Source organism: Pantherophis guttatus, chromosome 4, assembly GCF_059756535.1.
Source record: "Pantherophis guttatus breed Tessera chromosome 4, ASM5975653v1, whole genome shotgun sequence".
Taxonomy (NCBI): domain Eukaryota; kingdom Metazoa; phylum Chordata; class Lepidosauria; order Squamata; family Colubridae; genus Pantherophis; species Pantherophis guttatus.
The window spans coordinates 142,019,892-142,042,263 of NC_142066.1; the positions used below are offsets into that span (position 1 = coordinate 142,019,892).

At 35.3% G+C, this 22,372-nt stretch overlaps 1 protein-coding gene across 18 annotated transcripts in view; it reads right to left on the reverse strand.

Moving 5' to 3' along the window:
• The window catches only part of PARD3 (par-3 family cell polarity regulator), a 650,052-nt gene that overhangs the window by 209,526 nt on the left and 418,154 nt on the right, over positions 1-22,372 (reverse strand). For all 18 annotated transcript variants that reach the window (XM_087893015.1, XM_087893013.1, XM_087893011.1 and 15 more), the window contains 2 exons: positions 14,577-14,705; positions 5,058-5,096 (listed from right to left, as the gene is read on the reverse strand). In XM_087893015.1, coding sequence (XP_087749141.1) covers positions 5,058-5,096; positions 14,577-14,705 — 168 coding nt within the window. The remainder of the gene's footprint in view (positions 1-5,057; positions 5,097-14,576; positions 14,706-22,372) is intronic.

The window sequence follows — 22,372 nt, forward strand, 5'->3', positions numbered from 1 at the left end:
ATCTTGTCTAAGTAATAAGGTCACCAATATCATGTCACCCCTAGTCCTTCTTTTCATTAAAGTAGACATACCGAATTCCAGCACTTGTATCAATGACTTTTCCTTCATAAATAATCTCAATGCTTGGGCCTCTTGACTATTTTTTCTTCTTTTCTGGTTGAGTCTCAGCTTGAGCTTGCCTGTATGTATTGCCTGAGATATCCAGAGAAAAAACTAGCAGGAGCAACTTATGGGAGCAACTTGTGATTTTACTTGTTGACTTCCTGATTGATTTTACTTATGGGAAGCCAGCATGGAAGATTGCAAACAGAGATCACATAACCAGAGGATGATGCAAACATCGTAAGTGTAAGCCAGTTGCCAAGTGACTAAATTGTGACATCACCAAATACTGCTCGTTCAGCCCTGTCATTTACCTCAAACAGTCATAGCCTGAGGACTACCAATATAGTATACATTCTTTGAATATGCTAATTATAAGTTTAGTAACCAGTAAGTAGTAAAATATAGTATGCAATTTTTTGTATATGCAATGAATAAACAATATTGTTTGATTAAATTAATATACAGCAATCTCTTACAAGCTCCTGCAATGCATCCGGAAACTCAGCTCATTGTGAAAAGTCACATCAAAAATATATTTTCTTTCCATTCTCCTGGATTCCCAGGGGTCCACTAAGACTCAACCATTGAAGCTAATATCTGTTGGCAAAGTATTTTCAAACCACTACAGGTGAAACTAACAAAGAGGTCATAGGTTGAGAAAAACAGAGAAAAATACAACTCAAAATGCAAAATACTCTATTGACTTTTGAAAAACAAGACAAAGGTTAATTGGCATACATTTCTCATATCATAATTAACAATTTATTTACAGACACTGAAACAAGATTAAGATAATTATCCTGAAACAGAAATGCAATGACAAATTACTGGGTGTTTTTTTTATACTGCAATTGATCTCTTACACATTAAAATAATCAACATGCTTTAAGCAGAAGGTTCATCTGTTCCATTTTAGACTGAATTCTTTAGAATATAGATTTTGAAATGCCATATGGGAAACCCACAAAGCCAAAATGATAGCAATGCAGAAAGTGGGCTGACTGGCTCTAGAATATTTTAATAGGCAACACACTCTCAGTTGGATTAGTACTCCATGCATTTGAAGTATGATTTAAAAAAAAAAAACACTTACTATACTTCACTGGTATTTAAAAAAGGAAATATGGAATATCTTTCATTGTCACAACAGATCACTTTCATTTAGCTCAGGCATTCTTATAGTCAGGGGTGGACTTCAAATATTTTAGCAAGTGGTTCTCTCCCCAGTTGCTGGGTGGCGTGGCCATGGTGGGTGTGGCCTAGTTGGCCTCCTGCACCGCAGCAGGGGGGGTGTTTTTGCCCTCCCCAGGCTCTGGAAGTTGGCCCCTTTTTCGCCCTTCCCGAGCCTACGCGAGTGCCCTGCACTTACCTGCATCCAAAATGGGCCGTGTGGGGATTCCTGGAAGGGGCGGGGTGGGATGGGCTGGGCCGCCAGGAGTAGGATTTGGGAGGTTCTCCAAACTGCACAGAATCTTAGCTAGAGGTTCTCCTGAATCCTGCAAACCCCCAGCAGCCCACCCCTGCTTATAGTCTACTTGAGTGCAAGCCACAGCAGGTGTCATCATTGTTCAGACCTCACTTCTATAGAAAAGCTAAACAATTCTAAATCTGGTGAATACTGAATGAGATACAACCATGATTATGAAATCATTAGATATCAAGTTTGACTCATGGCATCATTTTATGTGAATACAGTCAGTGGTAGATTGAACAGTCTGAATTCTTGGCTTGTATATTATTCTTAAGTCCCCTTGCGTAGATCTCTCTCTGATTACTGGAAAGCTGACAACAAAACTGACTCCCTTTTCTAAGATGGAGAATGCATGAGAACCCCTGTTCAGCATAAACCTAATATAAACATTTCTCATTTAAAAAAAAAAACAGGCTGTAAAACAGATGATGGGAGATTTGTAGAATAAGACATGTAAAGTTATGTTAATGTAGTTTTACAATAAAGTAGAATTAAATCATCAATTAAATCATCTGGTCAGGTCAGGCTGACACATCTACATACATTTTACGTTGGGTATGTTCACTGCCTTGCGTTATTTGTAAAAATAATAAAGGCAGGATATGAACAAGGAAACAAATTCTGCCCCACTTAACTTGAGTGCCTTGACCATGGCAAGGTACTCCTTCTCAGCTCTATTTTAATTTAAGATATATTCAAAACTGGTATGTGATTGATATTCTCTAATTAATTGAATCTCAAGACCAGATCCCAGTCCCTGGGTCTCAAAATCTACTGTACTAGGTTCCCTATAACACAGAGAATAAGAAAATAAAGTTTGATTTCAAGGTATCTTTCCTTTGTAATTGAGTGGGTGCCATCTTGATGCAAGACAAAAATATTTGATACTTATGTAGGTTGGTGACTTGAGCTTTTGGACAATTATTTTCTACGCTTCAGAAAAAAGCATTGTAGAGTTTACAATGCTCAGCCTTCTAAAACAAATGAATCAAAGTAAAATTTTCTAAAAGTTCATAACTGGACTCGGTTTTCCATCCTTCCGAGGTTGGTAAAATGATAAACCAGATTGTTGGGATCAAAATACTTGCTCTGTAATATATACCGCTTACATAGTGTAAAACACTATGGAGTGGTATATAAATCAAAGTGCTATTGCTAACTTGCCATTGGCATAAATGAGTTTTAAAAATTAGTTAAAATGAGTTTTTAAAAAGTGTTGCCTTTTAATGATGTCACAGATATTGTCCAGAATTTGCTAATATACTATATTCCTTTCATTATACTATGCTCTGCAATGACCTCATTATGAAAATTCAAGTGCTACAGTGCTACTCCATGAATATTAAAAGTATTCTTTTATTTTTTGTTGAAAGTAAACTTCTAAAGTGTTTCAGTTTCACCCCAAATTCCATTTGATGTCCTCTTCAGCATATACTGCAAATGCTTGAAAGATTGTGTAGGGGGAGAAAAAGCAAACACTAAGTTTTTATGTGATTTTCCCAGCGTTCTTACTGCTAGTAGTTCAGCTTTGCTTTCTTCTGCTGTCAGCTTCATGACAGCAACACTCACCATTAACAGCACAAGAGAGACTACAAAAAAAAAAAACCTATAAGAAACTGAAGGATCTGACAACTAGAAACAGAAAACCTAAATGGGGAATCATGTAGAACCAAACAGGGAGGGGAATGGAATCCACATGTGACACACTATGAAACAAGTTCAGCATACTAACTTCTATTTGATATGCAGACTAGATTTAAAGAGAAGGGGAAACACGTATGTTTTCTCTAACAGATACTTATTGGCATACAAAAGCATCATGTAGGCATTCAAAGAGATATTTATACACCCCAACACTCACATTATAAACATACATTATTTAGAGCAGTGACTCTTAACATGTGTCTGGGAATCCATGTGATTCCCGAGACCCATTCAAGGTCCACAAAATCAAAAAAATAAATATTGTACATTTTCATCAGTTTTAAGTAAATATCGATAGATATAATCCACCTAAACCAAAGCTCTGGAATGATCCTCAATCATTTTTAAGACTGTACAGTGAAAATGGTCTGAGATCAAAATATTTGAGGACCATTGATTTAGAGAACATTCCTGAAATACACATCATAGGATGTAGAGGAAGTCCAGCTCTTAATACATGCAGGGTTTTAAGGAAACCCTTGGTACATCAGGGCATAACAATAAAGTTTGCAATAAAGACTATAAAACATAAGTCTTAGTTTGGCCAGAAATAATTGACAAATTAGAGCATTTGGTTTTATTATTCACCTATTAACGGTGATGGTGCAGTGGTTAGAATGCAGTATTGCAGGCTAAATCTACAATATAGCCAGGAGTTCGATCCTGACCGGCTCAAGGTTAACTCAGTCTTCCATTCTTCCGAAGTGGGTAAAATGAGGACCCACATTGTTGGGAGCAATGTGCTGACTCTGTAAACTGCTTAGAGAGGGCTGTAAAGCACTATGAAATGATATATAAATCTAAGTGCTATTGCTATTACAATTATTTATCAGAATTAAACTCACCAACTTAATAAGAAAATTGTCTATGTGATTATATTTCGATAGTTCTTTTTAAAATCTTCCCTGAAGAGTCCCTACCAAGGAACCACTACATTCTGAAATGTATGCTTAGTGCCTTTGCTTTAGATTTACTTAAAAAGATTATCACTATGCTAGTGATGTTCTACAAGTGGCAATATTTTGAAAGAGCTGTGTCAACTTGAAACCCTCTAGTGGTAATGTTACCAGTTAATATGGGAAATGACATGAGATTTTGAAAAGAAATGAACAAAGCTCTGTTTAAAATTCAAAATTCATATAATTGGTATTTATTACAGACCATTGCAGGTAGACCATTTGGCTACTATGAACATTATAATTCTTATTAAAATATTTTTTAAAAAGCAAAACCAATCTAATTAACTCCCCTGATTTAAATTGCTTATATTTAAACTTATTAACAACTAGTTGATATGTTAATGAAGATCACCCACAGCTTCAAAATAAATATAATGCTTCTTCTTAAATAGTTGGGAGTATTTTGTGAACAGGTATGCTGGGACCTGATTACTGGTCCCAGCATTACTGATGATAGAAGTTGTAGTTCAGTTTCAAGATTTTTTTTACACTTGTAGAAAGTTGATCTACAAATGACCTTCAGGAACTAGAAATATCATTTTTATCCACATCTAAATTATTTCTGTAAATAATGTGTTTGGATATGCGCCTTTGAAACAAGGCCACAAGTTCTAATTCTTAAAATATTGCAGAATATATGTGAAATTACAGTAAATGTAGCATGTAACATGAAATTAAATTTCAGACTGGAGAGAGACACCTGCAGTATACATTGTGAACAAAGCTATCTTTAAAGCTTCCTTTGATAGAATACACCAACATTATTAATTCAAAAATCATTGCAACCCTCCTTGACATGTCAAAGACAAAACTCTTACCGTTTCCTTTGAAATTTGTGACTGGCTTTGTTCAGTATTCTAAAAGAAGTGGGAAAAAATGAAATAAGAACAAGGCTGGAAAAGGCATTTGCTTCAAAGGACAAGTAAGCATCCTGATAACCAAAATCATTCATAGCTGTTAATACTAATAAGAAATATTTCACCAACCGGTGATACTAATAAATTCTAGTTAAAAGCTAGTTTAAAAATTCCAAAATTACTGATTAAACAGCCATGGGGGCCCCAGCACAGGAAGCTGTTTTTAAAAGATAGTAATAAGAACATTGTAGCATTTCTTCCATCTTCTTCCCTTAGACTGAATAAGGAACAATAGTTGAAAACCCTATACTTAACTCATACAGTCTACTAATACACACACACACACACACACACACACACACACACACACAGTGATTTTAATGGATGCAGGTAGACATAAGAGACAACTATTATGTAATACAGGTAGTCCACCACTTACCACAAGAATTGAGGCCAAAATTTCTGTTTTTAAGCAAGACAGTTGTTAAGTGAGTTTTGTTCCATTTTATGACCTTTCTTGCCACTTAAGTGAATCACTACAGTTGTTAAGTTAGTAACACATTTGTTAAGTGAGTGTAGCTGTTTTGCTGTCTTTGTATGTCAGAAGGTAGAAAAGTTGATTACATGACCCCAGGATATTGCAACGGTCATAAATACGTTGTTCCTCCAAAAAGAAGGCCGGGTCTTATTTTCTTTTGACCTGCAAAAAAACAGCCTGGCCTTCTTTTTTGAGGGTTCTAATTATTGACTCACCTCACGGCGGTAGCACCTACAGTCCCACCCAGGAGCCCGCTGCGGCCCACTTCTTCTGCGGCCGCTTGCCGCCACTCGCACGCATCCTCCAGCCTCCATTTTACCTTCAGATGTCTGCCAGAAGGCATCTGTAGCCGATATTAGAGCTCTGGATTGATTATAGGCTGCAGATGTCTTCCAGCAGGCATCTGAAGGCAAAATGGAGACCAGGGCGATGCGTGTGGCAGAAAGTGGCCGCAGAAGAAGCAGTCGCAGAAGAATGCGAGGCAGGTGTTGGGGTGTGCGAGGCCTGGTAAGGAGAACAGCTTCACCCCCCATCTCCACCCTAGCTTATTTTTTATCTGTGTGCCTCGCTGAACCTCCTACACCCCAGAGTGGGTGGGGTCTTAATTAGGGCTAATTTTGTGGATGGGGTTTAATTTGATCACATGCGCTCAAAAATGTGATAGGGGTTATTTTCAAAATAAGTCGTCTTTTTGGAGAAACACGGTACTTGTTGGTTAACAAGCATCTGAGATTTGATCATGTGATTTGAGGATGCTGCAACAGTCATAACGGTAAAAAAGTCACTTTTACTAATGCTGTTATAACTTTGAATGGTCACTAAATGAATGGTTGTAAGTTGAGGATTATCTATATGGTCTTATCAAACAAATCTCCAAACTAGACCCAACAACCTCAGTATCAAGTGTCCTCAAAACTGAAACTTCTGAATGGTATGTCTTTTCAATCTACATTTTCGCTGGATGCATATAACATGCCCATTCCAAACATTGGATTAGCAAAGCATAATAGTTGGAATGGTTCACTGAATACAATAAAACACAAACTCCCCAATTCTATTTAGCACTAGCCTAACAACTTCTTGTACTTTTCTTAAAGAAAATTAGGATGCCAACATTCTTACAGCATGCCATATGAAGAAAGAATTACTTGGCATAAAGCTGATAATTTTTATAAGTGCAAAAAGAAGTACATCAACTTGCAGTGAGATAAAGGAAAAAATGAGATGAAATTTCATAGTGCTTATCGTCACATTGTGGGCTGGTTTTTTAAGCATTGTGCATTTTTTTCCAGCAGATCTCATGCAATTCTATGGTGTTCTTGCATTTTTTGAATACAAAATGGCTAAGTAATGTTCAGCTTTTCATTGAGTAATCACGTGTTCAGTAGTCTACAACCTCCCTACCTTCAATTTGTTCCCAAGAAAAATCCTTCTTTTCATCCAATACTGCTTTTTTTCAGACTGGTAAGCATGGGATCTATGAAGACTTTAGGATATTGTAAAGATGCATAAAATCAAGTAATACCAAGAGTGATATTTTCTATTGTTTCTACCATTGAAGTCAAAATAAAAATAAATACATCAAAAGAAATTCAAAACTACCCTAAGAATAAGATTAAAAATGGATGCCTCTTTTACTAGCGAAAGAACCTGATGGGAAACTGCAAGGTATATTTCACCCCAACATTAATCTAAACCCTGAGAAGAGAATAATACTGCAGCCCAAGCAAGACAGAATATCTTCATTTAGAATATAAACATTGGAAACCATTAATGCTTATTTTTCAATATAATGAAGCATTATGATCCCCAAATTCTTCTGTGATTCGGCATTTTTGTCCAAATAGCAGAAGAATTCAGACAGAGCCCTCATGTGCAAAGTGTGCATTAGGCACATCAGAAATGGTAAAACATCATTTTTCCAAATGATGCATTCTAAAAAAACACAGACTAAAATACAAAATTGGTCGGATCTCCTTGAAAACAGGGAGGAAAACTAAGAAAGAAAGAAGAAAATTTTCATCTAGAAACACTGGGTAATGACAACAGTTGAAGAGCTAATACACTATTTGAAATTTTATGTATCCCACAACTTATTTTACCAGTGTCACCAACAATCACTGCAATGGCTTATTTTCCTATATGTATGCATCTTTAATAGAATGACTGTGGAATCTCAGCATGTGAGTTGATAAAATAAAGCAAGGGAGGGAGAGGTAAAAATTTGGTAGAAGAAAGGAAATGAAGGGAAGGTAGAAGAAAAAAAAAAAATTTGAGTGAGGGTGTTTCACAACACAGGGAAACACAGTATTCCCGTCTCTAACTTTCCAATAATTACAGCAGCTATGTAATTTTGTAATACATAGCTTTAGAAATTGCTACTGACTGAAATGAGATATATGTGGTTTGCAAAAAATGCAACTGTCCCAGGGATGGGTTCTACTTATCTTTACTACCGGTTCGCAACGGGAGCGAGCGCGCTTCTGCGCATGTGCAGATCATCAATTCTGACATCTGGGCGGATGAACGGAGCCTCCCGTCGCTATTACTACTGGTTCTAAAGAACCGGACAGAACCGGGAGCAACCTACCACTGAACTGTCCCCAATGGTGCTTTTCCAAAAGGCAATTAGGCTTTCTTGTTTTTTTTTCCCTTGAATACATTTTGCTTCTCATTCAAGAAACTTCTTCAGTTTCTGAGGTATTCTCACATCTCTGTTAAGGCCAAACTGTCATTAAGCTATCCCTCTCTCCACCCCACCCCTCAACCTTATCCTTTCATCTGCTGTGTTCCTGCCATACTTTTTACCAGCTCACCAGCCCATAATAATTAACTTCATCTTAGTATGCTGTACATGATGCAGTCCTAATAGCCAATGGTTCTACTGTAAGTAAAGAACATTCAGGGAATGTGACACACATAATGTATGTATGTGCATATATGTATCCATTGGATACCAAGATTAACAGCATGGAAATAATACTCTCTTTACCTCTCTCTCTCTCTCTCTCTCTCTCTCTCTCTCCCTCCCTCCCTCCCTCCCTCCCTCCCTCCCTCTCAGTCTGGGTTCCTGGAGACCACTTGAATAGACCCATGGAATTTTTTTGTCAGTCTTTTGAGAAATAGTTTCTGTTGCTTCCTTCCTAGGACTAATAGAAAATGACTGACCTAAAGTCATTCAGCTGAATGACATTCAGTCATTAATGCTAAAGCAGGACATGTGATGGATTGTATTAAGGAGTGGATTCCTAGGAAGAAGGAGGTACATTCCAGAAAAGTAAGAGGCAACTCAATCTGGATGTTATATGTGAGAAAAAGTGGGTGAAGATAGCACCTCCCTAATAATTTGCAAAGTACAACATAGATGCAGATAGTAGACTCCTCAGTCTTGCAAAACTTTGTCTCTATGTGTGAAAACAATAAAGAACTCAGCTTGAAGAGTCACTAGGTATCATTCCTCGTATTGCACCTGAAAGGACTAGATATCTAGTTTCTAGCTAAGTGCCTTAACCACTAAACCAATATGCTTCTCTTTTATATTCTACATTCACACCTCAATACATTTATATTATTATGTATTTTGAAGCTCTTCTCAATCAAACTTCAGTCCTACAACCAACACTATCAACTCTATTATGAAATGGGAACTTTTAATTAATTTCTGCTTACAATCAAGGGAGAATAACCTTTCAAAACCTCAGATGCTGACAATTACAAGAAACGAGGTCAAGATGTACTTATTCATCATCAACATCATTATCAGTAGCAGCACATAATACAGTAACTCTTTTCATCTTGAATATTAACGCATCCTCTGCTACTTTCACATGGTCTCCTCCAAAACACTGGCCCCTGGAGCCCAAATCAGTGGTGCTGCAGACTGGCAAAATGAGTATAGTGAAGAAAACTTAAATCAACTGCAGAAACACTTAGTCTTGGATCTGTGGCTATGCTTAATTCAAACTTTAATATTGTCAAAACATATCCAGACTTTCTGTCCATCAATTCTGAGAAGAATAGACTCCATATAGCCACACCTTTTGCCTATTCTGTCAATATTACAAGTAGGCTGAACTACATAGGCTCAAGATAAAATTCCACAGAGCAGTTAATTCTCCTCTGCATTTACCCTGTTCATATTGCACTTCGATTAAGTGCTGGTGCTTAGAATTATCCTTGTATCTGAAACAGGCTGGATTTGATTTAAACCAAGTCAATTTAAATCATGATTTAAATCACTAGTAAAAAGGCTTGATTTAAATCAAGTTGATTTAAATCATAATTTTTAAAGAGCAACTGTCATCTCTGTCCCGCAGCAGCTCCTCCTCTGACCTGCTGTTGACTCACGACAGTCCCAATGTTGCACAATACACAGCTTCATGCTACATAACTAAGCTCTATTTCACGCTGAATAAACTAAATTATTAATATATCTTAAATAGAAAACTATCTTTAGATAAGATTTTTACTCCAAAAGCATTTTTATTAAAATAAATGTAATAAAAATTTTAAAAAATCTGATTTAAATATTAAAAAACCTGATTTAATTTTTTTTAAAAAAACCATCGATTTTTATCCACCCAGATCTGAAAGACTATCCCAACCTGGTTTTTCCCAGATAGTGGACTTCAGTTCCTACAGTGGCCAAATGAGTTCAAATGTAATGCAACTGAAAAGCATCAAATTATCATTATTAAATCAATGGCCAAATTTAGTAACTTCCATGTCTTCACCAACCGGATCCTTCTTACTTTTGCGGCAACTTCAAATTATCAGATAAGTGTCCTTACTGTTGCTCATCTAGCTGGTCAATGGCAAGCCCTAAAAACAGTAATTTCCCAGTAGTGTATTCATTTATTTATTCTGGATTCCATGCCATTCCATTCCCAGAGTCTCTAAGCAACTTATATCCATCCATAACTGTTTAAAACAATAATAATCCAAACATAGCAAAGAGTTTTCATTAGTTACATCATCCACTAGGATAGATCAATCCTTGTTGTCTCTAAATACTTTTTCTAAAGAACCGTGTTTTCACAGGTTTTGAGAAATCCAAATTGGAGGGAATGGTCCAGATACTGTACCTGGAGCAACCTATTATATAGAAAGAAGGCTATAACTAAAAACCTTTGAACAAGGGATCCCTACAGATGGCATTCACAAAGTGGAGAGAACCTTACGAGCATTGTCCTTCAGTTTTTTCCAGTCAGTTTCTGGAAATCTAGAGAAGGCAGATTCAAAGATGTCCAGGCCTGTTGCGAGTTATATAGGACAACTAGCATTTTAAATTATACCTGGAAGCCAATGTAGCTCCTTTACTAATAGAGTTACATGTGATCCATTCTATCTTCGTTCTTTCTTTGCTGCCGATTCTTTTATAATAAAACTTTTTTTAAAAAGGAAAAGAAAGAAAACTGTATCATCACTCTCGTGGGACAGTAGCCTAATTTTATATATATAGGGATGATGGGAAAAACATGAAAAATTCCATCAAGACAGAAACTATACACGTTCTCAGCCCTGGAGTGCCAAACATAAATTTTCTTAGTATTATTTCTGAACAGAAACCAAACACAAATTTAATTGGTTCAGCATCTCAAATTTCTAGAAGTTCCATAAGGTTATGGGAACAAAGGGGTAAAATGACTCTCAGATCATTATAGGCCTCGTGTTTGAAATAGGCCTTGCTGTTGTGCTTAATCTTGAGTATAACTAGAATCTTTTTTTAACTAAAAGTGTTTTTTTTTTAAAAAAAATGCTCTACATTCAGAATGATTTCAGCTCAAAACAACTGCTTCAAGATTGGAACAGGACTCTCATTCTGGAAATATCCCAAGACAGAAACAGCTTCATTTCAAGTGAAAGCACCAATTCCAAACTTCAAACAATTGTTTCCAACCTGAAACAATGTCCATTCAGTATGGACAGAGACCTAATTTGGGCTTGAAGCAATTGTTCTAGATTCAGAATACCATGTTTCCCCGAAAATAAGATCCTGTCTTATATTTTTTGAACCCCAAAATAAGCACTTGGCCTTATTTTTGGGGAGATCTTATTATTTTGGGGCATGTGGAGGAAACCAGAGGAAATGGCAGGGATTGGCTGTGCATGTGTTTAAATATTTTCGGGGAGGGCTTATTTTCAGGGGGGACTTATTTTAGTGCATACGCTCAAAAGCCCAATTGGGCTTATTATCAGGGGATGTCTTATTTTAGGGGAAACAGGGTAGTAGTTTTCAACCTCAACATGTTCTGAATTTGAAATGTTTAATATACATCTACTTTTTCTAATTTGTCATTATTATTACATAATACGATAAGAGTTTGTTGTATGCTGGTGTGCATAATTCCTGGAAGCATTTCATCTCAAATGTTTATCTGAACACAGGTCTTAACATTTTAGAAATAATCAATCTAAAACTGACAAGGCTTCTTTCAATATTTTTTGATAAACATGACCTATTTAATCAGGCTCTGTGTGTGTATGTGTGTATACGTATATATGTATATTTTGTCTGATTCTATATGAAAATTATTACAAAAAAGAAAGAGATGAATTTTTTTCAAAAGAAATTGATATTTTAATTGACTTCAAGCTTCAGTTTAATACAAATATTACAGATATTTATTTTATTTGATATTAACGTCCATATTCTGTTTTATCTGAATGATAAGATAATTTGGATAAGGAAAGGAATTATTTTGTCGGCAGAAACAATTGTTTTCAGCATTGTTCCTGAAAGATAAGAATTCTTCTAAGCTAAGCTTACAATTGCTTTCTTCTTATATTACATTAATTACATCTTTTTATGTTATAACACGTCACAAACAGTGATAAATCTGGCAAATTAAAATCTGCCTATCTCACTTGTCAGTCAGGTTAACCTACTATTTATGGGTATAATTGTATTACAAATTAAGTAATCTGTATTCAAAGCTATACATAATATTGTACACTTGCATACACACTCTACTGACATAAATCTGAAAACCTGCAATTTTAAATTCCATCCGCAAATTATTCTACAATGTATTTATGTGTTTATGGGTACTGTTCATAAAATTGTGAAATGCCTATTAGATTCTAGCCCTAAAAAAAAGAAAGAAAATGCTCTTTCCATTAGAGAAATGGCTTTAATTACATAGACATGGACTTATACAGATTTAGATAATTTGTAGTCAAATTTAATTTTTTTCAATGTACTGATCTCCTGAAGTTCTTAAACATAAGCATAAGAACACAGGTCCTGTTGGATTAGGTCTCTGATCAATCTAATCGAGCAACCTGTCTTTGCAGTGGCCAAACAACTGCACAAGGATATCTACTAGTCTCTGTTCAGATACCCTTCATATGTATTTACATTGCCACCAAGACTAATATCTGTGGATCCCCATGACTTCTATAAATTTGTCCCGACCTTTTATGAAGCCAGCCAAGTTGGTCGCTAGTACCACATCTGGAATAAATTTCTCCATCTGGGAATATCACTGGTAGTAGATACAGTATTTTATGTAGCAATACACTTATACTATCCTTGATAGTGGGTACTACATTATATTTTATTTTATTTATTCGTTCATTAATTCATTCAATTTGTAAAGCTGCCTGTTTCTCATTTGTGACTCATATATACAGTAATACTCATCCATTATCCAATATTAATTTCCATAGCTAACTCCTCAAATATCAGTACAAATAATGAAAACGTTTCTATTTTATCAAAAGGGAACTTTTTTTTTTCTTTTTACCTAGGAATAATCTTTTTAGTACAGAACATCATAGACGACTTACAGGGCAAGCCAAAAAAAGAAAATATTCTGCGTACCAGAGGTTTTACTATTTAGAAGAACCTCAAATAACATGATTGACCCATGCATTCAGAAACCCAGATAGTTGTTTTCTACTCATACCTTTGATCCTTTTAACATAGTTTTAACACTAAAAATGCAGTTCTTCAAAATTTAGGGCAAGGATTTACTAATTTCTCCTTTCCTAATGCTTTGAGCACTACAATAACAGAGCATCATATATCAAAAGTCCCAGGAAATTGAATTTCCTAAACATCTAAATCCTTAAAATAAGTAACAGCTACTATGAAAAGTTATCTTTCCCAGAATTCCTAGAATTTATATTGCTGATGTTACAGAATTTAAAGCAAAAAGAAGAGGTTAATGCAGCTAGTTTTCATTTTATATTACAGAGAAGTCTGGGAAAACGTTTTGCTTGATATAGACAAACTTGAGTTCCTGGTAAGTTAATGTAAATTTTAGAAATGAGACTGCTTAATGTACGATCTACCATAAAGCAGTCCATATATTTAATATGTGCTTTTATCCAAATACAAAAATGTTATCTTGCACACTTATTGGGGAAACATTTATGTCTAATTTGTGGAATGGTAGCCTAAATAGAAATGTTTTATTATACAAATGGCATTATCTGAATCATTTTGCTAAATTAAGAACTGTGGGGAGTCTTCACCACATGGGGATCATTATTTTAATAAAAAGAACATTTTTGTCCCTGCACTAGTTCCTCTTTTCCAAACCACAGCATTCTTACACCCCATTCTGGATTAATTTTAATGCTCTCAGAGCAATAAAAAAAAAGGCAAGCTCATTCAGTATGACAAACAAAAATTTCCAACAGAGAAGAGAGTACAAAAGACAGAACAATCCCATTGTCTGTAGGCATAAAAGCAGGGGCCATGAACACTTTATAATTTGCATTTCCTGTCACCCATGATTTGAAAATATTGGTTCACATATTAATATGGAAAACCAATTCAGAAATAGCGTCCATGGGAAACATAATAGAAGTGATTCTGTGTGTTCCATTTCTACCCACACATGTGCAACAGCAGGTTGTCAGATTATTTTCTAGTATTCATTTTTAAAATAACCACAATCACTTTAAAATGAAATGAAAAAAAAAATACGAACCAATTCTCTAGGATGAAATGCTTCTTCTTGACGAAAAATTAGTAGGCTAACCGATCCACCCATCTTAGTGCTCCTCAGGAGAGAAACAACTTCTTCTTGGGTTTTTCCTGTTAAATCCACTCCATTTACCTAAAAGAAAGGGTGGGAAGGGAAATCTTAAAGTAGCCATAGCAAAGAATGATATGATGATAGATCAGCTAGTCCTGAAGGTTAACGTTCAACAGAGCAAGTATGCTTTATCATTGTTTAATGCTGAAATCTTGAACATGCCTTACTTGTGTATAAGTCCAATTCAAAATGTTTTTATTTAAGTTAAAAAATGGATCAGGCTAGCTCTCAGATCAATTACTCAGACACTTAAACTCCATCGCTGAGTCAGCAAACCGTAGATTTCATTATTACCTTAGTTATGACTGCTCAGCATTCAACTACAAAGCGAAAATGCTAATTAAAAAGGTAATTGCTTTTGCTCTCTTCTGATCTTTCTAGCACAATCTATGTTTACTCCTTGAGCTAATTTCCTTTTCTTTATGTAACGGGATTATTAGCTATTTACCCATCACAGGGATAAATAAATCACTAAAAGTTGCTAGATGTCTGTACTCCTTGAAGAAACCAAAATCATGACCAGGTTCCCCAATTACACCAAAAAATAATATGGTCTGTTTGGTTTTGGCTTAACATGTGCAGACCCAACGGTTAAATAAATTATGATTAAGCATGAGTGTGCCATAGGCCATAGTCCACAAGTAGGGTTATCAGCTTTCTGAACAGGCAAAGGAGGATTCAGATAATTGGAAAGGAGGCCAAATGGGGGAAAGAAGCCACACTAACAGTTTAACTTTCTTAGCACCTGTTACAACAAAAATTGGGGGGGGGGGGAATGTTTAGGCCTATATGTATAGGAAATTACATTTTCAAGCACCAGAAATAATGACTTTTTAAATCAAAATATTTTCTAACAAACCTTTATTTTCAAGAACATATGCTAGTAATAAAATAGAATCTACAATGACACAATGAAAATTTTACTATAGAAACATGATGAGTCTACAAACTATAGTAAATACAAATTTTAAGGGGCTAGATTGAAGCCAACTCTTGAAATTAGACAAAAATAAATAAATCTAGGCTACCAAGTTTGTCAACAGACAAAAGAAAGAAGTATGCAATTATTTACACTACAATGCACAAAAGTTTGAATGACTACTGCCATGAAATAATCCAAAAGAAAAACAAAAATTCTAAGATACTCAAAACGTCAAACAATAATCAGGAGTCCTATATCACCTTGGACAAATTCTGTGCAGGCAAGCTGTTTTATTGATTAATCATTCTCACTCTAAGTAAATTCCTCCTTATTTCCAAGTTGGATCTTCTTCTGACAAGCTTCCACCCATTACTTCTTGTCCTGCCCTCAGGAGCTTTGGCGAATAAATCAAACCCCTCTTCCTTATGATAGCTCTACAGGTATTGGAAGACTGCTATCAGGTTACCCTAAGCCTTCTCTTTATTAGGCTAAATATATCTAATTCCCTTAGACTTTCTTCATATGATTTAGCCTTCAAACCCTTTATTATCTTTGTTGTTCTTCCCTGCACTCTTTCTAGGGCTTCAGCATCTTTTTTGTATCATGACCAGAATTGGATGCAGTATTCCAAACGTAGCCTCAGAATTGCAATTGAGAATTGAGCGATACTATCACTTCTCATGATCTTGATGCTATCCCTCTGTCGATGAATCCTAGGACTGCATTGGTTTTTCTGGTACCTGCACCACACCACTGACTCATATTTAAGCAGTGGTCCCCCAGGATATCTAGATCACAGGGCACAACTGTTGTGCCAGATACTGCCCATCCTGTATCTGCAGGACATCACTTTTCTCACCACTGAAATGCATCTTGTTGGGATGGGGCCTAATGTTCAAGTCTGTTAAGATGCTTCTGAATCTTGAGTTTATCTTCCCAATGTGTTAGCAATTACCCCCATCCCCAGTTTGGTGTCATCCTCAAATTTGATAAGTGTCCCTTCAATTCTCTTACCTAGATCATTTATGAGGACATTGCTATTGTTGAAAATTTACTAATACTGTAAATCCAGACCACATACATTTAAAACCAAGTCATGTAATCAAGTAAGAGCTAACCTCCAGAGAAAAGAAAATGCATTAATTCAACTATGATAGTCACTGCTATATACAAACCTCCTTATAGAAACTGGGAAAATGTTAACATACCATCATCTTCTATCATGGAACAGGGAATTCCATTAGCATAAATAATGCACTCATATGTTGCAATACTGCTAAATTGCCTGAGAATTTAAACCGTACTTAAGTAAATTTCACTGAAATTAAGTGCATGAGCAAAAAAAGCTATTGAATTTCATTATAAACTGGAAGCTGGCTCTTTATCAATCATCATAAAATACTTGCATTATTCCAAAACCAGCATGCCCAAAGAACAATCCAGATGCCTTTGTACACTGTACTATACTTTCACTTGGAAAGCAAAATCATAAACAGAATTTTCAAAAACTTCCACATGCAAATCTTTCTGTTTCTTGTTTCGTTGCAGAGGATCATGCAAAGCTTGACAGATTTAGTTAGTTCCAGTTCAGGGGGACTGATCTCATAGGCAATGAATATGTAGAGCTCAGAATAGCAATAAAAGCACAATTTAAACTGAGATACTTTAACCTGGAACCTTTTAGCTCTCAGGATTCTAAGTATGCCACATTTTTTACTAGTATAGTTTAGGAGACCCCGAAAGGAAGGGTTATACAAAGATCATTAATTTAAAATAGTTTTCTTTTTTTCTTTTTTTTTTTAAACAAAACTTTATTATTAAAAAAACATTTAAAACATACAAGTTTCTCTCAATCAAGAAACAAATTTACATATACAGTGTATAAACTTCACCTATTGACTGATTTCCATTATTTTATATACTTATATTATGTGTATTATATGTACATATATACAAACATACAGTAAAATATTTCATATTCTATCCCTCTGACTGCTGTTTTTTGTTGTATCAATTTCTTCTAGATTCATCTCTAGCCATTTCCTTTCCTCTGGTTTATCCATTGGTACCATCTATTCCATATTGCATAATATTTAGAGTCCTCCTTATCCTTTAACTCTAAAGTTAATTTATCCATTTCTGCGCATGCATATATTTTTTGTATTAGTTCCTGGTCAGTTGGCAATCGATCACTTTTCCAAAATTGTCCTAGCACTAATCTTGCCGCCGTGATTATATGAAGTATTAGATATTTTATGTCATTTCGGATGTTCTTTTTAATCATGCCTAATAGGAAAATCTCAGCTTCTAATTCAATTTCGTAATCTGTTATTTCTCTTATCCATATCCTTACCTTGTTCCAATATTTCTTAATTACTGGGCAAAGCCACCAAGCATGGTAAAAAGTTCCCTGTGTTTTTGTGCACTTCCAACAAGTCGGATTTACGTTTGGGTACATTTTCGCTAATCTTGCCGGGGCCAGATGCCACCAATACCACATCTTATAATGATTTTCTTTGTAGGCTACCGATTTTGTCATGCTGTAGTTTCCCACACTCTTTCCCAATTTTCTAGCTGTATACTGTGCCCGATGTTTTTGGCGCACGCTATCATCTGCCCTTTAACTAATTCTTCTGCCAAATCATATTCAAGTAAATACTTATAAATTTTCGAAATTAATTTCCCTTCTTTAGATTCTAATAATTTATCCAGTCTGTTTTGTTTCAAATCTATTCCCCCCTCCTCCTGATCTTTCCTGTATCTTGTTTTTATTTGTGAGTAGGGCCACCAATCTATTACTATTCCTTGTTCTTTTAATTCTTCCCTGGTTTTTAATTTACCCTGTATATCTAATATTTCTCTGTATCGTAATATTTTTTGTTTTGATAATATATTGGGGTGGGTGATTGCTTCTATTGTCGACAACCAACCGGGGACTTTCATGTAATGTTTACGTTGAATTTGTTGCCATGTATTAATTAAAGATTTCCTAATGGTATGATTGTTGAAATGTTTGTATGTCTTGTTTCCAGAATTCCAAATAAAGGCATGCCATCCCTTCATTAGGTCATGTCCTTCCAGATTTAGCAGTCTTTGATTATCCAAAGTTATCCATTCCTTGATCCATAGTAAACTGGCAGCCTTATAATATTTTTGCCATGCCGGGAAACCGAAACCACCTGTAATTTTGTCATCTCGTAATATGTTTAATTTTATTCTCGATTTTTCCCCTCCCACACAAATTTTGTAGTTATTTTATCCAAATTGTCAAAAAATTTCTTATCCAATTTTACTGGAATCGTTTGGAATAAATAAAGGAGCCTTGGAAGTATATTTGATTTTATCACTGCTATTCTCCCCAGCAAAGACAACCTTAGTTTCCCCCATTTATCTAAGTCTTCTTTGATTTTCTGAACTAAGGGTTCATAATTGTCCTGTTTTATTGTTGCTGTCCTAGCCGTCAAATGAATCCCTAGATATTTCACTTTTTTAACTGCCTGTAATTGTGTGTCATTTACTAATTGCTCTACTTGTTTTGTTTTCATATTTTTTATTATCATATTTGTTTTTTCTTTGTTGATTTTTAGGCCTGCTACTTTTCCAAATTTTTCAATTTCTTTTATTAACTTGGGGGTTGTTTCTATTGGGTCTTCTATGAAGAAGACAAGGTCGTCTGCAAAAGCTTGGACCTTGTACTCCTCTCTCTTAATCTTTAGTCCTTGTATTTCTTTATTTGCCCTAATTCTAATTAACAGGTTTTCTAGCGTTAAAATGAAAAGCAAAGGGGACAGCGGACATCCCTGCCTTACTCCTTTATTTATTCCAAAAAATCTTGTTGGATCACCATTTACCAATATACATGCTTTTTGGTCCTGGTATATTGCTGATATCATTTTCGTAAATTTATCACCGAAATTCATACTTTTAATTTGTTTTTTCATAAATTGCCAGTTTACTTGGTCAAACACTTTTTGTGCATCCAGAAAGATCAGGGCCACCTGTCTCTCTGAATGCACTTCATAATACTCTAAAACATCCATTACCATCCTTAAATTACTTCTTATTTGTCTTGTGGGCAAGAAACCGTTTTGATCCTGATGTATTTTATTATGTAATATTTTTTTCATTCTATTAGCGATTATATTCATAAAAATCTTATAATTGGTATTCAACAAAGAAATCGGCCTGTGATTTTTTTATTAACGTGGCATCTGCCCCTTCTTTTAGTATTAGGGAGATATACGCTTCCTTCCATGTGTTTGGTAGTTTTGCCTCCAACAGGGCTTCATTATATACTTCTAATAATATTCCATTTAATAATTCTCCAAATGTTTTGTAAAACTCTGTTGGTAAATCATCGGTCCCCGGAGTTTTGTTATTTTTCTGTCTCTTCAATGCTTCTTTTAGTTCGCCTATCGTAATCTCCCTATTTAATAATTCCTTTTCCTCCTCTGTTAATATTTGTACTCCCTCTCCTTTGAGATACTGTTCAATTTCCTCTGTTGTTACTATGTCCTTCTCACAAAGCTTTTGATAATATTGTAGTGTTATTTCCTTTTTCTTCTCTATGTTTTGTTGAATCTTCCCCTCATTATCTTGTAGTTTCTGAATTGTTCTTTTTTCCCTTTCCTTCCTTAGCCTATACGCCAACCACCTCCCTGGTTTGTTTGCATGTTCAAAATGGTTCTGCCTTATATATTTCAAATTCAGTGCGTATTTCCCTTGTTCTAATATATTAAGCTTATGTTTTGCCGCTATCCACTTCACCCTTATTTCTTCGTCCCCTGGTTTTCCTTGCAATTTATGTTCCCATTTTTGAATTTCATCTCGCACTTTATTATATTCTTTTTCTCTCTCTTTTCTCCTTTTTGCGTTATACACTATTGTAAGGCCTCTTACATACGCCTTAATAGTGTCCCATAAGTTTTGTAGGGAGGTGTGTTGTTTTGTATTTTCCTTATAGAACAGTTCTAATTCTTTTTCCATATACTTCTTATATTCTTTCTCTTTTATCACCTGTGAGTTCATTATCCATCTATTTTTTCTTTCTCTGGTGCCCCTTCCACGTCATCATTAATGGGTTGTGGTCGGCCCAATCATTTGATAGAATTTCTATGGTTTCTATCTGTCTCATTAACATGCCAGATACCCATGCCATGTCTAACTTGGACCAGGACTTGTGTGGATTCGAATAATATGTAAAGTTTTTGGTTTCGGGATTATAAAACCTCCAACTATCTATCATATTTAGCTCTTCGACCATATCTATAAAGGTTCTGGGTAATATGTTTTTCTTATTTTTATTTTGCTGGTCACATTTATAATCTTTTCTTACGTCCGAAATGGCATTTAAATCTCCAATCATACATATATTTTCCATTTTTTGTTCTATAATTTTCTCATGCACTTTTTTATAGAATTCTAATTGTTTACTGTTTGGTGCATATATTACAACCAATAATATATTTTTGAAGTCAAATTTTAACTCTATCATCACAATTCTGCCTTCAGTATCTATATATCTTATTTTACTATCTATCCCTTCCTTGATATATACCACTACTCCTCTTTTTTTCTCTTCTGCCAACGATGAATATGCTATTCCTAATTTCTTGTATTGTACATAATTTATATCTTGTTTTCTTATGTATACCTCCTGGAGGCATACTATATCAGATTTTTGTTTTAGAATCTTTTTGAAAATTTGGTGTCATTTAGATGGTGAGTTGAGACCATTTACATTTACTGATAGAATTCTTAGGGTTCTTTCCATATCTTACTGACTTTCCTGTTGTTTCTTCTTTGTTTCTTCTAATTCCTTTCCCCCCCCCTCTTGTTTGTACTCCTCCTTCCTCCTGAGTCTCTCCTTCCTCTTCTTTTCCTCCCTGTGGTGGGGTTCTTTCATGTTCCTGTCTCTGTTTTCCTTTGATATTTCTTCCTCCTTCCTCTTTGCTGTCATTTGTTATCTCACTGCTCGTCATTTGATCGTATAGTTCCCTTGCTTTACTCTGCGAATCCACCTTTATTTTCCTTCCCTGCCATGTTACCAACATTCCTTCGGGTGTCGTCCATCTGAAGGGTATATATCTCCTATTTAGCAATGTGGCCAGGAACCAGTAATTTTTCGCAAGTCTCTTATTCGTTTAGGAATTTGTTTCAGAGTTATTATTTCTTTGTTCTTATAAAGCATGGGTTCATCCCTTGTTATTTTGTACACGATATCCCTCACCTTTCTTCTAACAAATCTTATGTGTACCTCCCGAGGAAGTTTGTGTTGTCGGGCGTAGTTTGTGTGAACCCGGTACACTTCATCTAATTCATTTATTATTTCTTCCCTTTCTCTTTGGAAAGCCTCCGCTATCATCTCCGCCATTATCATCGTCAAATCTTCTTCTCTTTCTTCAGCTACATTTTGGAAACGCAGAAAGAATGCCACCTTTTCCATTTTCCATGGGCTACTGTGTTCTCGAGCTCTTTATTTAGTCCCGTCATTTTTGTGTCCAAAGCTTCCAACTTTTCTTCTGTCAATTCAGTTTTTTGTTCTATTTCTTTTATCTTTTGATCATTTCTTTGAATAATTTCTTGGATCAGGTCCATTTTTTCATCAATCTTTTGAATGTCGTTCTTAACTTCTCTCTTTACCTCATCCATATCTTTTCTAGATTGTTCATGGTTTCTGGTCATGCATTCTTGCATTTTAACCATTGTTTCTTGGATTGTCATTAAAGTAGCTTGCATTGTTGGCAAACTGGGTGTACTGGATTGT